This window comes from Branchiostoma lanceolatum, chromosome 4, assembly GCF_035083965.1.
Source record: "Branchiostoma lanceolatum isolate klBraLanc5 chromosome 4, klBraLanc5.hap2, whole genome shotgun sequence".
NCBI classification, from domain to species: Eukaryota; Metazoa; Chordata; class Leptocardii; order Amphioxiformes; family Branchiostomatidae; genus Branchiostoma; species Branchiostoma lanceolatum.
The window spans coordinates 31,490,487-31,507,207 of record NC_089725.1 but is presented as its reverse complement, the minus strand read 5'-3'; the positions used below and the strand labels follow the sequence as shown (position 1 = coordinate 31,507,207).

The 16,721-nt window shown below is 38.6% G+C and overlaps 1 protein-coding gene across 1 annotated transcript in view; it reads right to left on the bottom strand.

Annotated features, from left to right (window-relative positions):
- Positions 1 to 9,202: 9,202 nt before the first annotated feature.
- LOC136432071 (probable voltage-dependent N-type calcium channel subunit alpha-1B) overlaps positions 9,203 to 16,721 on the bottom strand; it is a 44,046-nt gene continuing 36,527 nt past the window's right edge. The window contains exons 28-38 of the mRNA XM_066423089.1: positions 16,200 to 16,342; positions 15,036 to 15,112; positions 14,213 to 14,227; positions 13,615 to 13,696; positions 13,004 to 13,069; positions 12,809 to 12,843; positions 12,488 to 12,531; positions 11,864 to 11,997; positions 11,343 to 11,427; positions 10,975 to 11,134; positions 9,203 to 10,336 (exon numbers count right to left, since the gene is read on the bottom strand). Coding sequence (XP_066279186.1) covers positions 10,258 to 10,336; positions 10,975 to 11,134; positions 11,343 to 11,427; positions 11,864 to 11,997; positions 12,488 to 12,531; positions 12,809 to 12,843; positions 13,004 to 13,069; positions 13,615 to 13,696; positions 14,213 to 14,227; positions 15,036 to 15,112; positions 16,200 to 16,342 — 920 coding nt within the window. The 3' untranslated portion in view covers positions 9,203 to 10,257. The remainder of the gene's footprint in view (positions 10,337 to 10,974; positions 11,135 to 11,342; positions 11,428 to 11,863; positions 11,998 to 12,487; positions 12,532 to 12,808; positions 12,844 to 13,003; positions 13,070 to 13,614; positions 13,697 to 14,212; positions 14,228 to 15,035; positions 15,113 to 16,199; positions 16,343 to 16,721) is intronic.

Below are 16,721 nucleotides of genomic sequence, written 5' to 3'. Positions count from 1 at the left end.
TCATTAATAATTGATAAAATTCACACTATCTAGACACATCAGTCAGATTTGTAAAAATTACAAACATCATTGCTTAGAAAGTTAGAAAACAACTACCTTTGATCCTTGGAAAAGTTTTAAGTATGAACATGTCAATTTCCAGAATCCAGCCCAGGAAAGACTTAAGCTACACTGGTTTAATATTTAATTTGTTGCTTCTTGGATTTAACAAATATTGTGAACTGCAAAATCAACATGAAAGAGAGTCTTGGGAAAGCCTGTACCTTGGTATTCATGGTATCAGGGAGTGAATGTAGCCAGATTCAAGTTTTCATTTTGACCGCTTGTGGAAATTTTTGCCAACAAATGTCCGAGAATCAAGATAATAAATTGGAGTGGTCTTTGGATGCTCAAGTGACAACTGAACGGATGATAATTCCAAAGACCAAATATAAATCAACAATATTGACATAAATTTTAATTGCCCAATGAAGAAATTCTGATTGAAACAGTGTCTGAGAACACATCAGAGTCTTCCCTGTGGGCAAAAAAACAACAGCTTTTCAGGAAACAGTCATATGAAATGAGATATTAGTAATGTTGACGACAAAGTCATTAAGGGCTGTTACGACAACGAATGATGTAGAAAATGGCACAATCATGTTTGACACAGGCAGCTCACTTCCAATTCCAGTGTTGTTTATTTTTTAGATGGTTACCTACACTTCGTATCTTAAATTCCCTAATAAATTAAAGTATATTCTACAGTATGTGTATTACCAAATTGCCTATTGTATTACAACTTGCAATATTAGGCCACGCCATTTTATTTTGTTGCTTCTCGAAATAGCCTGTCCTGTTTTTCCCATTTTGAAAAAAAAAAAATTGGGTATCTATTCCCATTCACAAATTTTAACTCCCAATTTTACTATCTGTTCAGTTGTAAAACTCGATAGCCACCAAAATAGATTATAAAGGCCTGCACATACTTAAAAAGTGTGGTCACATTGATCATGAGTCATAATTTTTCATTTATTAATTATATTTCTCAATATCAATCCATATATTACATGCATAAAATTAGCCATACAAAGCTGAAACTTGAATAAATTCCTCTTATTCTTTATGTTAATTATTGTAAACCCTGGTCCTTCCTATCCTCAGTCTCCAAAAGCTTTGCTGAATCCGAGCACCTAGTCTTTGCAACCTCCCGTGTCTTTCTCTTTTTTCAGACTGAAATAAAGAGATTTGCCAGAATAAGCAAGAATCTGAGATGGTAAAATTTGCCAAATTGGTTCCTGAAGCTAATAAGCCCTGAAAAAGAAGTGAAAAGTTAGTTTGCCAAAACGCTGGTGTAAAAAATTACATGGTTGTGTTAAGTAAAGAAACTATGTTATGTTATGTAATGTTAGGGAATATACACATGTACTTTACCTCGACCACCGGTAACAGCACTGGTTCCAGGTCTAGGCTACTGAGGCTGGAACAGTCCACATGTCTTCTGAGGGGTGGCAGGCTCAGCAGGTTGTCAACAGAAGTGGTACAGTCCAGTCCTGCTCATTAGGAACAATGGAGTCAGTTTTTAAACAATGTCGGAAATTTTCAAGAATGAAGAATCTATACAATCATATTGATGAAAACTTTGATGTAGATTGTGTGGCATAACAGTATTGCTTACATGTATGCTAAAGCAAATTAGAAAATGATATATTTTCAGTCTGTATTGTTTTGTTAGAGCAAGGGGTTCCCTATCTTGGATAGAGTTAAATTATTCATCTGCCTAATAAAGACATTAATTAAGATAACATGTAGCTTAAACTTTAAGCTGTGATTCTCACCTTGCCTAAGTGTGTCTCGGACACGGACATAGTCTTCATGCTTTACGTGGAGCCTCACAATCAGCTGTGTGCCCTTGATCATGTCCTTTACTTCGTCTGAGATGAGGATGCGTGAGAGTTGTTGAGACAGGGTTCCCTTCCCCACCCTGTAGTGGTTGTGGTAGAACCTGTCTACATCAGTCTGGCGCAGGAATGCCAGGAAGATGATGATAGACCCAGGTGATAGGTCCATCAGGAGAGCCTTGTGTGCCTCAAAGACAGCAAGTGTATCCCTGTAGCGTCCTGGGTCCTTTAAAACATCTACAGTAAACAAAGTGCGTTCCAGTTCCATGAGCCTTTCGAAGATTCGTTCCTCGTGTTCTTTGGCAGTTGGTTGCTGCTTCAGGCCCAGTTGAAGGTGCACAGGTAGACCTGGACAGAGAATTGTAAAATGCAACTGATCAGTTTATCAGATTATCTAATCCTAAATGTGTGGCCTAGTATGGGCTATTGGGTATGATGTTTGGCTTGAAATCCAGAGATTTATACAGCTCATTTATGAATCTTTAAAGATTCTCCATATGTGTATACAAAATAATCCATATACTTTTTTAAACTCTCTCCAGTTTTACGTTTTTATTCCCCATCATATGGGGGTTGGACGTGCTTGCACAATTGGATGGAGGAGCCCCAGAACTCCTCAGCAAGTGCAAGTCTTTTTTGTAGCAAGAGTTTTTACTGGATGTAATAATATAGCAACTGTTGCTTGTAGCTATACCACTTGGATATAATTGTTAGTAACTGTTACATCGTCACATGGTCTCGCTGCGTACCCGTCTGCCATCTTGTGTTGTAGCACAGTCATTAAAACCCTGCTTGTGACTGTTCCACACTTTGTGGCGTCAGAATCACACTATAGATTATCCCTAACTGATGTCTTAAGTTGAAGATCAAGTAAAAAAGAACTAAAGTCAACTCTAAGTCCACTGGACCGCTACATTAAAAAAAGCAGTGTAATTATGCAAAGCCCCACATGATGGATTCTCAAAGCCCCAATACTAATTCAAATACATGATATTCATTAGTAGGTGTTTGAGGCAGTTTTGAGAAGGCCTGGGTGGAATAATGAAAGTTGATGTTGTTGTATGAATTTCATTGATTGCTGACTCTTTAAAGGGTATAAGACACCAATGACATCAACATTAAGAATTTCCTGAAATTACATAAAACATAATACTATTGTTTAATAACATAGAAATTTTCACAACATATTCACTCTTCGGATGTTATTGAACATCGAACCATGACAGCATCTTACCTCCAGCTTTTTATTCTTCCCACCAGGTAATTACATTAATCAGTGACTTACCTGCTCATGACGTCACAATGAACATGGCAGCCGATTTGGAACTTTGCACAACAGCTCGGAAAGAACATTATTTTTACAAGAAAACGAAATAGATATTGTCATGTCCTTTAATTAGATGTTATCACGATAATTAAGCACTGTTTGCTCATCAAATAATGTTTTTCACAAGCCGTTGTGTAAGGTTCCGAACCGGCTGCCGTGTTCATCATGACGTCATGAGCAGGTATTAGCCACTGATTAATGAAATCACCTGGTGAGAAGATCAGATAAGAATAAACAGCTGGACCCATGGAAGTATGGTTTCTGGTGGTTCAATGTTAGATAACATCAGAAGGGTGTGTATTGGTTTTAAACGTTTAGATTCCTTCAATGATGCTATTCCTATTTCAGATAATAAGAAAATGTTGTATTTTGGTGTCTTATACCCTTTAACACTGTTTTCTACTACATACAAAATTTAACATTTTGCTTCCCACAGTCTTCAGATTGCCATCCATTCGAAGTCTAGAAACAGTTTTCTTGAAGGCACAGTGACTTCAGGGATATTGTACATACAGAGATTGTGTAAAACATTGAAACCAGGATTACAACAGAGGAACATAATCACAGCAAATATGACTGAGGCAAACAACAGTCATCATGATGTTACTTTTGTCCATACTGTTCTTCTTTTTCTCATTTTGATTGGACCTGCAGTGTTACAAATTGGTCGGTCCAAAATTGAATGAATCAAATAAGTAGAGAACACTCATGAAATAAATACACAATACTAATATTACCAAATTCTGTCTTTAGACCATCCACAACACTCTGCAGTTTTGCCTTAGACAGAGCCTTGATCAGGACCTCTATGGTGGCTCTCTCTCCATTACGCATGAGCCATTCCTCCAACAGGTCCATACAGCGAGACTTGTCATCCCGGTTTCTGTCTGCAATGTTATTAATATCTGCTCCCCCAAACCCGAGTAGGAAGGCCAGGTCCCTCCAATCAGCACCGACATTGTTCTTGATGAAAAAGAAGTACTTGCGAACAACTGCAATGATAGCAACACAGATCAGACAATACGCATCAATTTGTCATCACTTAAAATAACGATTACAGTATGTACGTGACATCAGTTGAATTTTATGATGCACATGTAGATCTATAACAACCATTTGGGTCAAAATACAAAAAAAGGAAAGACATTTGCTGGGAAAAGATCTTTTCCTTCCAATTTTTCTAAAATGTTGCCTAATTGTTATGATATGGAAAATTTATCATGTACAGACGAAGCCACTTAATTGCACCTCGGATAAACGCACCTTCCATTTAATTGCACCGAATCCCAATATCCAAAACCGGTTCCCATTCACTGCATTGTTAGTGACTCCGCATATCTGCACCGCTCATGGTCACCAATGCCGGATAACTGCACCGATTTTTTTCAAAAATCCTCGACAAGTTAACTGAAAAGATGCGCTAAAATCGGCAAACGCGGTACAAATGATCCGATACCTGCCGGTGTAAAGGCGCAATACCGCCAATATGTTTAAAACTGTTTTGAGTAACAAAAGAAGGCGGTCTCCATTGACAGTTACGTTGATAGGAATCGTATGGGAGGTCCCGGGCGGGTCACCCGTAATCAGTAACCAAGTTTTAGTTTCAATTCCTAGTTTCATGGCGGTACATGATTTACGTAAATCGACAACTGCACTCTACGTAATGTAACACAGAAACTGTTATCCCATGAGTGGCATGACGATGTTTCAGAATGCCTCCCCTGTAACATTACGTGTGTTGCAATGCGGTAGATCGCATGGAAAAGGGAAAGAATGCAAAATCTTTTAAAACAGGTTCGTAGTCATTTCTTCATTTTCAGCAAAGGGTCAATAAATAAAGTTAATGACTGAATAATTCAGTCTGTTTTCTTTGTGCTAGTGTTTCTGACTAACAATACACCCCCTCGCCCATGGTGGTGCGGTCCAGCTGGGCATTTCGCATAATTGCACCAGCCGGATAATTGCACCAAAAACGCTGACAAATGGGTGGTGCAGTTAAGCGGATTCTACTGTACTTAAAGATTGAATCCAAAAATATTTAAAAACAACAAAGACATAAATCATCAAAAACACTAGCAGTGGAACTAGGAATAGAAAGGATTTGATATATACTTGTATATGAACTAGAGCTATTATTCTAAAATCACAACCTGCTGTAGTGCACAAAATAGGCAAAAATGTCAAAGTCAAAGGAAAGCTACACAAAAAATTGAAAATCCTTCTATGCTATGGTTAATATATTCCAAAGTCAAATTCTTACTTCAAGTTGTTTCACATAAGTCCGTCATAGTTCTGGGATTTTCAACAGTTTGTAACTTATGCCGTGCTGACGCCTTCTCTCCTGATAATTGAATTATATGACGTCAGTGTTTCAAATTTTTCATCTGATGATTGAATTTTAGAACACTGACGCCATATAATACAATCAACAGGTGAAAAATTCGAAACACTGACGTCATATAATTCAATTATCAGATGAGAAGGCGTCAGCACGGCATAAGTTGCAAACTGTGGAAAATCCCAGAACTATGACGGACTTAAGTGAAACAACTTGAAGAAAGAATTTGACTTTGGAATATATTAAGCATAGCATAGAAGGATTTTCAATTTTTTGTGTAGCTTTCCTTTAAAGAGAACTCCATAAAATTCATTTATTTCCGGATGTTTCTAGTGGCATCTGTCACTCTTCTTCAGCGTCACTAAAATGAACTGGCAAAACAAGAAAAGCATGTACTCAGAATGTAATATGCAATTCTTATTTTGTCTACCATCTGTAAACATTTGTGACAAAAAGACCTTTCAACCAAATATCTAACTGATGGTAGTTACAACAGGTACTTTATTTTCTTACAATGGACTCAACTTCTTATGTCAAAGATCTGATAGTGATACACAATAGGGGTGGGTACCGGTACCGTGTACCGGTACAAAACCGGTATTTTCTTATGGACCGGTCCAAAAAAAACGGTCCAGAAAAAGTCAGTAGACCGGCCTATGGACCGATTAGAAAATTCATAGTAACAGGCTACCAGCAGGCGGTCACACATAACCGGTCTAATACAAAATAAGCAGATTTAACGAGTCGTGGTTTCCTTTTTCGAAGACGTTAGCTGTTAATCATATGTAGATGAGTCAAAAGACGACGAGTGCACATTAGCGTGCACCGAGAATGATCACATTATTCAAATACACAATTGGAACATAACTTGTAGGACTCACAGAGACCTTTACTTGTGTCTCGCTCTCCAAAATATGATGTACTGCGACACTACTTTAATCAGGTACAGATACAGGTCCGGACCTGGACCTGGACCTGACCCTCTGGACCTGGACCGAACCTAAATTTTCTGTACCGGTACCCACCCCTAATACACAATAATGTTATATTGACCCTGGGTAAATAAAATTAGAAGCAAATGAATTAAATAATAATTATTGTATGGTTCCAAAAAGATCCAAATTAAGAGACAGTGAATGAATGCTCAAGTTGACACGATAATCATTCTAGGAATGATACCTTACCTTCCATTGGCCATGCCTCTGCTTTTTTCTTTGACGCTTTCTTTGATGGTTTCTTTGAAGGTTTCTTCAATGACTGATCTTTACTCTTTTTCTTCCTCTGCCTGCTACTTGAGGGCAGCTGTGGCTGATCATCTGAATCTGGAGAGATCATGAACGCAAACATGTCATGGTATCATTGCCATCAGTTGTGAAATAACTGGCAAAAAATCACTAGCTGCATCGAAACATTTATTTTCGGGTAGATTCCTATCAATTTGCATGTCTGTAGTATATACAGATTGAAGAACAGTGACGAACAAGATCTTCTGTTGAGATTTCAATAGGTGACAATATGCATCATGAGAGCCATTTTTTATTGACAATTTATATCTTAGACTATTTAATTCTACGGCCAAAACTGGATAAATGTATGAAATAGAATGAAATAAACTTATTACCATCATCATGATGATATTTTTCTTTCGCACCAGCCATTCTAAGTAAAACGTTGCCATAGACCCTTCCACAAGATTGCCGAGCAAACCTGGTATAAGAAAACCTTCAGTAAGAAATTTTGCTCCATCTCTAGAGACAGACATGTGTATGATTAACACAAGAACCAGACAAATGCATGTATACATTGCTTCGAAGCTACATCATGAAGTAAAAATCAATGTTCAAATTTAAAAATAGTTGACATATACATGAATATGTACATATTACTCCTTTAGTGAATGAAACATTGCTGAGTAATAAAGAAAAAATATTGGTTACTAAAAGGTATACACATAGTATAATTATACATGCCAGTCACCAGAATGATTTATTTTTATGCCTAATATATATCCCATCATCATTTTGCATACCTGTCCATTCAGAGTTGATCAGCCAAACGACCTAAAACTAGTAGCAGAAACTTGCAGTGCCCAGACATCCTAGCCTGCAGCCTTAGTGACCAGTTTCACCAGAAATTTGATCATTACTGAAAATTAGCTTTCCAATCAAAGTCTTTCAGCACAAAGTTACCCACAAAGCCCACATTTCTGATAAATCTAAAAAAATACTTACAAGTCTGTAGACTGACTTTTCTACCTGAGATCTCCCAAAAATATCTGCAAATCTCAAACAGCTTTAGAGGTAAAGTTTGATGTGTACTTTACCCTTCCACCATCTTGGATTGAAAGTCTATTCCACTACGTTACATATAAAGGGGGATCAACTTGTTACCTTCTTGATGATTGGTTAATGATTACCTTTGGCACGAAGGTTATGTTTTCTGTGCTGTTTGTGTATGTGTGGGTTTGCTAATTTGTTTGTGGACAGCAGAACATTGTGCATGGATTACTTACGATATTTTTTATGTCAGTAACATTATGTTGCATTTCATTGTAGGACTATATCCTTACATGAAAGTAGTATGGACTATCCTAACCACAAGACCACAAGGCTGTGTCTTCAATCAAGTGAGGGCATAATTTGCATGATTGATATACTGCAGAGTTACATATAGATGATAGAAATTTGCATAATTTTACAACATAATCTAACAGCTAAGTTACATTGAGGCTAACAAGAGTGATGTATGTACTTGTTAAGTCCCGGCCGATGGCCGAAAGATAGATAGATTGATTTGCCTGTAAAAACTATCATTATTATCAATATAAAGGGTATCACAGTTCCTTGCTTCTCAACAAATTCTAAGCGATGGGTATTTGCTAACAGCCATAAAAAGAGATAATTTTAAAAAGTAGAAAGAAAAAAACAGTTTCTTAGCATTTACATTTTAATACAGTAATATTAACTAAAAAAGTGCAAAGGAACAGAAGAGCGATTCTCAGCGTTTTATTTGGTCCACAGTTTATTCAGAAAGTATTGAAATATGTACAAGTAATTCATCATCATTTCCAGCATTTTGTCATCATTTCCAGTATATTTACATCATAAAAATATATATAAATATATATTTACACCATATATACACATTAGTCAGATTTATAAAAATTACAATCACCATCGTTTAAAAAACAACTGCCTTTGGATCCATGATAATGTTCAAAGGGTGAACATGTCAAACCTACATTTTTTTAGTCTAGGTTAGAAAACTAGATTTGATTATTTCATTAATAGTCCTGTGTACCCAATACTGTACAGTAACTTCCAAATTGTAAAGGACTTTAACATCATATAAGTGTACAAAGATATCCCAATACAATATAGGACTGAATAAATTCCTGAGGCCATTACAAAAATATCATTTCTTGAATCCTACCCAGGAAATTCTGTTGTGGAGCGAGTTGTGTACACACTGCATACATGTTACTGCACTTGGACTTTGAGCAAATGTAGACTTACACCACGCAAATTTTGATTTGTTGTTTCGTTGTTTCTCGGATTTGAACAAAAAATGCTGATCTGGATATCAACATAAAAACAGATTTTGAGGAGAAGTCTTGGTGCCTTCAAGTTTTCCTTCATCCCCTCTTTTCATCCTTACTGCTCAGTGAAGTTTTCTTAAGAATGACTGAGAACCAAGAAAATAAATTGGCATGGCCATGGGACACTCATTGACAAGTAACATCTGATGATAATTCCCAAATAATATCAGGCACCAAATATAAATGAACAATCTTAATCTGTGCACTGATTTTGACAACTGTTGAGCTTAGTTTGTATCGTTGACAAGATGCAACACTACACTACTCGAATGCTAACACCACAAAAAACACACTAATATGCTAGGGAATTGAGAAGATAGGGGAGATACAGGTATCAAAATTAGATTTTTGAGAAGCTTTTTTCAACTGTTACCTTTGAAATGTCGTTACGTACATGCCGGTACTCATGTACAGAAGGAACTTGAAACCTACTTTCTGATACATGCCGTAATGAGAAAGTGGTATGATGTTTTTATCATTTGAGTATTCTAGAATTCATCTTCCAAAAATAGCCTTAATCACAGCTTGCACATCTTTGAACAAATGTTCATGATTTATCACATAAAAAACATCTAGAAAAGGTACGAAACATTTTCCCAGTCATTAAGCACCAAAGTTGTGGCAATCATTGATTAGCCTACCAGAACCCAACCACCACTGTTCATAGTCATCTGGGGAAATATCACTTACTAGCCAGGATAATATACCTGAACCATCACTTAGTAGTTAGTTGTTCTGTAAACAGAGAAGTAAACTTTTATACCCAGAGATGTTCTGAAAAAGTGGGGAATGCCACATTTTACCCAAATGCTAATTCACATATTGTACTTGTAAAGCCACATACATGTTTCACAAAAGTTGTAGTTGGAAGAAAAAGGTAAGGATTTCACACATGTAGTGTTGACCTCAAATGTTCAGTCTTTGAGATCAAAGTTATATTTTGAGAAACTGGGGAACCGATGACTGGTTTCATCTAAAGCCGGCTGGAAACACATTGACTAGCCAACTGCTGCCCACCCCTGTGTCAGGGACCCCCACAACAGTATAATCAAACATTGGAAACTACTACTTTAAACTACTATTACTCCCAACTCCAGGTGTGTTTTGCGTCCTGCTATACTTCTGACTCTGCCTCCTGGTCGTTCACTGCTCCAGGTATTGTCAGGCCCACATCGAGCTTCACACTCGACCTTCTGGAACACACGAGGATAAAACTGGTTAGACACAAACTCTAAATGTACTCGTTATAAATTTTAAGTAAGTTCTATAAGATCTTAGTAAGGAAACATAACTTACTCCTGCCAAGAAAAGTGCAAGAAATTGCAGACATACTTTTTGACTACAGGATAAGGTCCATCCTGCCATAATGCTTGCAAATAAAGACTCAGGAAAAATCCATTTTCCAGGAATTCAACTTTTTGGTTCCAAGAAGCTGGGTGTGCTGAGACAATTTTCAGGCTTTGTATGCAGTATATTCAAGAAAAAAACCTTTCAGGCTTTATTTCAATACCCATGTGTAGTAATCTAAATTCATCTATTTTTGCGGGGACTTAATTCATCAGTAAAAAGAGGAAAGCGATATTCTCTGTTCGAAGTCCGCAATCAAAACAATTCTGTATGAACTCCGCTCTGTCATGCTTGACAGGAACCTGTGGAGAGAGGTGTCACCCCACAGAGGATGAACTAATTGAAACTGAAGAAGTAGTACAATAGAAATGCATTTTGGCAGTGTCATGAATTTGTGGTAGAGAGGTTACCACGAAAATAAAACCACTGCGAACATTTCAAAATTTGAATGTTTAATTCTAGGGAGAAGAAACAGCTGACTCACTCGTCCTCAGATGACCCGTCCTCGAGGTCTGCCGTCTTGAGATCCGTCTCCACCGTCAGGTTCTTCTCCTGGACAAACTTCTTGGCCCAGTCAGGCATCTCGCCCGACTTGTTCTTCTTGGGGGGAGGTTTGGGGCCGCCGGACACGCCTAACAAGGCCGCTGGGAAGGAAAAAAAAAAGAAATAAAGGACTCTGGTCCTTAAGCCCCTATCACATACTGTACTCGATGAGATTTGGCTGTGCTGGTTGATGCTAGTTGCCAAATTGAAAAAATCGCCAGCAACTCAAGGGTATTTTTAATTTTGGAGACAGACTCTCTATCCTTTAGTCTAAAACCTTAATGCACAATGTCTTGAGAAATGTCTTACAGTTTCTGGGTGTTTCTTCTTCCACTTCTTCCTCCTCCTCCTCAATGACCTCAGGAAGCTTCGGCTGGTCAGGTTCAACAATCACCTGCAGGGAGGGTCAGGTTTAAGACGTCTTTGACATGACTTCAAGATTTTGACAGACAAGTAAGCAAACAGTAACCCACTAGTAGCTCCCTTTCCTACTGCAGATATTGCAGTATCATCTGTATCTATCCTATAGCATAACACACCAGCTTTGCAGGCACGCGGCGCAGAAGCAGCTGGTTATATGACACTGAACAACCTGTCACATCTAACCATTGCACATCTAGCTGCAAGTGTTGTTTAAAGCTATCTAATGAAGATGCCACTACTGAACTTGATGGTGACCTATTCCACCCAATGACAGTTTGAGGGAAAAGCAAAAATCAGCTTCAAGATGGTAATTCTAGTACTTGAAGGCATGACTATTCCTTGTTCTTTTCTGACCTGGTATTGGATACTTAGTAGTTGGTACATCCACTAGTCATTTTGTAGCTCACCTGTGGAGCTTGTAGCGACACCTGAGGGGTTAACTTCCGCGCGGGCGTGGTCGGGGGCGATCCGGACTTCCCCGAGTTCATCTGGCTGCTGGTGGTGTTGATTGACGGGTACGTGGACAGGAACATCGGGTTTTCTGGAATGCAGCAAACAACGTTCAATGCTATGAGTTATCATGAAAGTTCATCTGTACTGAACTCACTACCAGTTCAACCAGTTATACCAAATGACAGTTACTCAAGCAACTGGATAAAATATGGAAACAGATGTTTCAGACAGTATCCGCTGTCTTTCGTCAGTGACTACATTTTGTAGTTCTTTGATCTTCCACATCAGAATAACTGAGGACCTTCACTTTCTGTAAGTGTGATGTTAGCACAGGGTCAAAGGTGGTTGAGACAGGGGCCGCTACAGACTTCCAAAAACCTTTGACCTCACATCACATTTCCGGAAAGGGTCTTATGCTGAGGATCTGGGTCCTCAGTTATTCTGAGGAAGACCAGAGAACAGCTCAAAAATTTTGTGTAGGAAGAAAGTTGAAGCGTTTTCCATAATATCATTTCTGAGGCCAAGGGTTTGAGATTTGGTCAAGACAGCAATTTTGTCCATCAACTTGAAAGACATACCTTCCTCCTCCTCTTCCTCTGGCTCTTCCTGTATCCCATCATCCCTGTGGGCAGAAAAACATAGCTTTTCAACAGTCATAAAAAGCGAAATGTTGCTAACGTTGCATTAGAAGAGAGAAGAATGAAAGTCAAGCACAAATCAGAATAGAACTCAATTGGTGCAATAGTTTGTGGAATTGGTTTTGTGGAATTGTCTGTATGTGTGTGTGTGTGTGTGTGTCTGTGTGTGTCTGTGTGTGCATGCATGATCCTCCCAGTGTATTTTTGTCATTTTTACTTCCCTACAATCTGTCTGTTCCTTTGACACAAAAAGCTACTTACGATGACATGGATGACACTGTTGTCTTCCTTCCAATCTGTAACAAATCAATAACATCGTTTAGAACAAAAATTCTAGCAAAGAAAACTAAACATCATTTTTGGCATTCTTTCTCATGTACTTGGAACAAAATGTTTGAACTTAAAACAAATCGATCAATGTTTTGTTTTTTTTTCTAAAAAGAAAGGAAGCCTTACGCTGTTCCTGTTCCTCCTGGAAGACATCCTTATCCCTCCTTTTACAATCTTGTTCAGCTCTTTCATCTGAAATCAATATTGGATCAATAAGATGTCACATTTATACACATGTCAATATTTAAATGTTCTAGGAATAACTTGTTTTAACAGGAAATCTTAGGATGCTAGAGAAAAAACAGCATTATGATTAGCATCAAACCAAAAGAGCAGCAGTACAGGAGATGTTGTATACAACTTCAGAACTTTGTGGTTGGTACATTAATTTTTTTCTTCTAAGTTTTGTCATATTGTGCACCATACAAAGTCTGGCATTTCTCTACTGTAGGTCTGCCATCATACATACATACAGAATATGGCAGGTTGGTTTCTTATAGCATTTCTATTTCATTCTGTTTTTCTTTGTTCATGGGGGTTGCCTACTTGTCTTTAAAAATTATCTGTCAACAAAGTCGTCTTCTGCTTGGAGGCGATCAGAGGAGCAAACTGGAGCTAGAGTACAATGGATTCCTGGCTGCTCCTAACCAAGCACCAAAGTCATGGGAAGGTCCTGAATGTGTGGCAGAAGCTTTACACAGGCTAGATCTAGATTTAATCTAAGCATGTGCACTGACCTCCTCTGGGTTCATGACAGTCATGTCTCCCAGGATGCTTCTCCTCCACTCGGAGTTACTCTTCTTTTTCTTCAGACGAGGTCTGAAAGGGTGAAACAAGGAAACTGTGAGTACGCTGTCACAATGTCAGACGGGGCAATGGTTAGTGGAAAGATGGGGGCTGATGTTGTTAGGCTTCCTGTAGATGTGGAGTGAAATGGGTTAGTGTTAGTGTTACTGATGGTTAGTGCTAGAGGGGATGTAACCACTTCAACTGGCTGTGTTAGTCAAACAAACCTAGGTTAGTATTGATAAGTTAATGATGGTTAGTAGGAGAAAAGGTGTGACTCCATAGATCCCTGTGGTGGTTCAACTCAACCAGGTTAGTTATGATAACTATTAGTGTATATCTGTAGGTTTTACCATGCCATGCCATTGATGTTATAACCTTCCCCTTGCTGAAGTAGCCTTTTCACACCACATTTGTGTTGGTTACAGGGTTAAACAGCAGGGAGAGGGTTAAGGAGTTGGTGGGTTTGTTTAAACGTTAAGATGACCCAGGCAAAGTACACGGTCTGGATTTAAACGAGGATGTTCCAGGTTGTGTTGACAAACTCACCTGTCGAACGGGGTTCTGAAAAATTCAAGGAGACGGCACGTGTAAAATGAATGTTATATAGTCAAACTAGCTATAATAATGGCTTTAGCCACCAAATTTTCATATGCAATTAGTAAGGGTACACATATGTAGATATGTCCATGCATCTTATATCATCTCCTATTTCTTTCTTTATGTTTTATTTTACCAGGGTGGCTCTCAGTGACAGTGCACTGCTTGCAAAGAGGCCCTGGATACATAAAAGTCACATACAAACAATACAATATAAACAAGACACACTCTAATTCTATAAGGCTAGCCCTGAAGTATACATTTAACTATTAGTTAGTTGGTCAACCTTGGCTGTATGTCAGTCGAACCAATGAATGAAAAATCAATTACAGAGAAGTTTATTGCAAGTTCATGCCCGTTGGCTAATTGCAAATACATGATAAAAACATAGGAAAAACATACATGCGTCAGTAAACTGTGTCTGGCTTTGCTGTAACAATAGGTTACCGGTACTATATACAATTGTTGGCTATATCTAAATTAGCTGGATTTGACTTCTTTTTTGGAAGCAGTGGAAGACGAAAAGTCCCACTTTTTCTAGTATTTGTGGGTTCTGTGATTTCAAGAGAAAGGTAGCTTTTTGTTCATCCGTGAATGTGCAAAAGTAGGGATATTTCGTGATAACTTGTTTAAATAATTCGGTTCTTTCGTCACTGTTAAATATACACTTGGAAATAAAATGTGTTTCATCTTCCACCGCCTTGGACGTACAGTATTTACAAATTCTTTGGCACACTGGTAAACTCTGGTAAATCAATAAATCCAAGCTCACCCATGATCCACGGAGAGCCTGGGTGGTTCAGACACACTGTTCCGGGGGGTGAGCGTGGTAACACTGTTCCTGGGGGTCTGGGAGAAACAGTACAACAACTGAAACAGGAGGTTCTCTGGAAGCCTCAAACTTCAGTCAAGTGATAGTGATAGGTGGGCTTATGCAGTTCAAATTGTGAAACAGCTACTAACTGTATTAGATGGAGAGATAATCTTGTATATATGCGTAGTTTTCAACATTGTAATTGTATGTGCTGTGTCAGACGCCCAAAATCAGCCACTGCTGCCTGGGTGGTCATGTATTGCCTGTAGCAATTTGAATAAAATAAAATAAAATAAAATAAAATAAAATAAAATAAAATAAAATAAAATAAAATAAAATAAAATAAAATAAAATAAAATAAAATAAGATAGGTGTGATGGATTCTTTAATGTCCCCAAGGTGATGTTTTTGCTAAGAGTGTTACTGGTAAGGATAGCATGCTTTATCAAAAGAAGATATGGATGGACTTTACTCTGACTGGAAATATACGGTATACATGATTAGTTTTTTGTATGAAGACAAATACTGACTGGGTCTACAAGAGATTTACCAGCCTGATGAAACTAGTAAGACTTATAGTGGATCCGATAAAAAAGTTATTTTCACACATTCAACCAAAGTGTACCTTTTGGCCAATGTTTCAGTGACCGTCTGTCACCTTCCTCAGGGCAATACTGACTGGTTCTCCCAGTTATTTACCATCCTGATGAAACTATTTACAGAAGACTTAGTAAATGGGGTCGTGTGGCACAACGGCAGAGCGTTCGGCTCAGAACCAGGAGGTCCCGAGTTGGAATCCTGTCATGTCACCGATCTTGTGCCCTTGGGAAAGGCACTTTACACAACTTTCCTCACTCCACCCAGGTGTAAATGGTACCTGATTTCGGTTGGGGAAGGTCGTATTGAGGTCATCTGGTGGCGCCGAATGGCATCCGCCCAGACCCTTGCGACAGTTCCACATAATGCAAGTGTGGATAAGATATGTATATGTATATGTTGACTGTGTATTATGTGAAACCTGTACCAACCCTGCATTAATTCATCAGCACTAGAAAGGCTGCCATCGCGGGTAATTTCTGACCAATAAAAAACATTCTTTAAGTAACGACTATACTTTCATACCTCGATCTTGGGTGCCGGGGGCGGTGCAGGCTCCACTTGTACAGCTCCAGACCTAGGCCGGGTCGCAGGCTGCTCAGGAGGCTCCTCCACACTCTTACTGGAGTCCAGGCTACTCTGTCTGCCAAACTCCTCCACATGGGTCACTGGGGACAAGATAGGGATTTGTTTTTGTTTTTTTGTTTGTCAACACATATCGGGTCATCTGTCTCATGGCATAATTAATAACAAACCAGTTTTGTAATGCAAGCTTGTACAAGCCCCGACATGTTATAAGTGGATTATAATCATCATTTGGATGGTGATGTAAAGCGTGTATATATGAGGGAGTTTTAGGTGAATGTAAATTTACGGTATATATACAGACTTATGGGGACATGGACACAGATGAAAAAGAGCAGGCAGCTGGCCCGCGTGTGACCTCGCTCCTTGAAGTCGAGACAATAATGGAAGTCACGGACACTGCGAGGACGTAGGCGGAAATAGAAGCGGACAGTGACAAACACGTGAGAACCATGTGTGCGG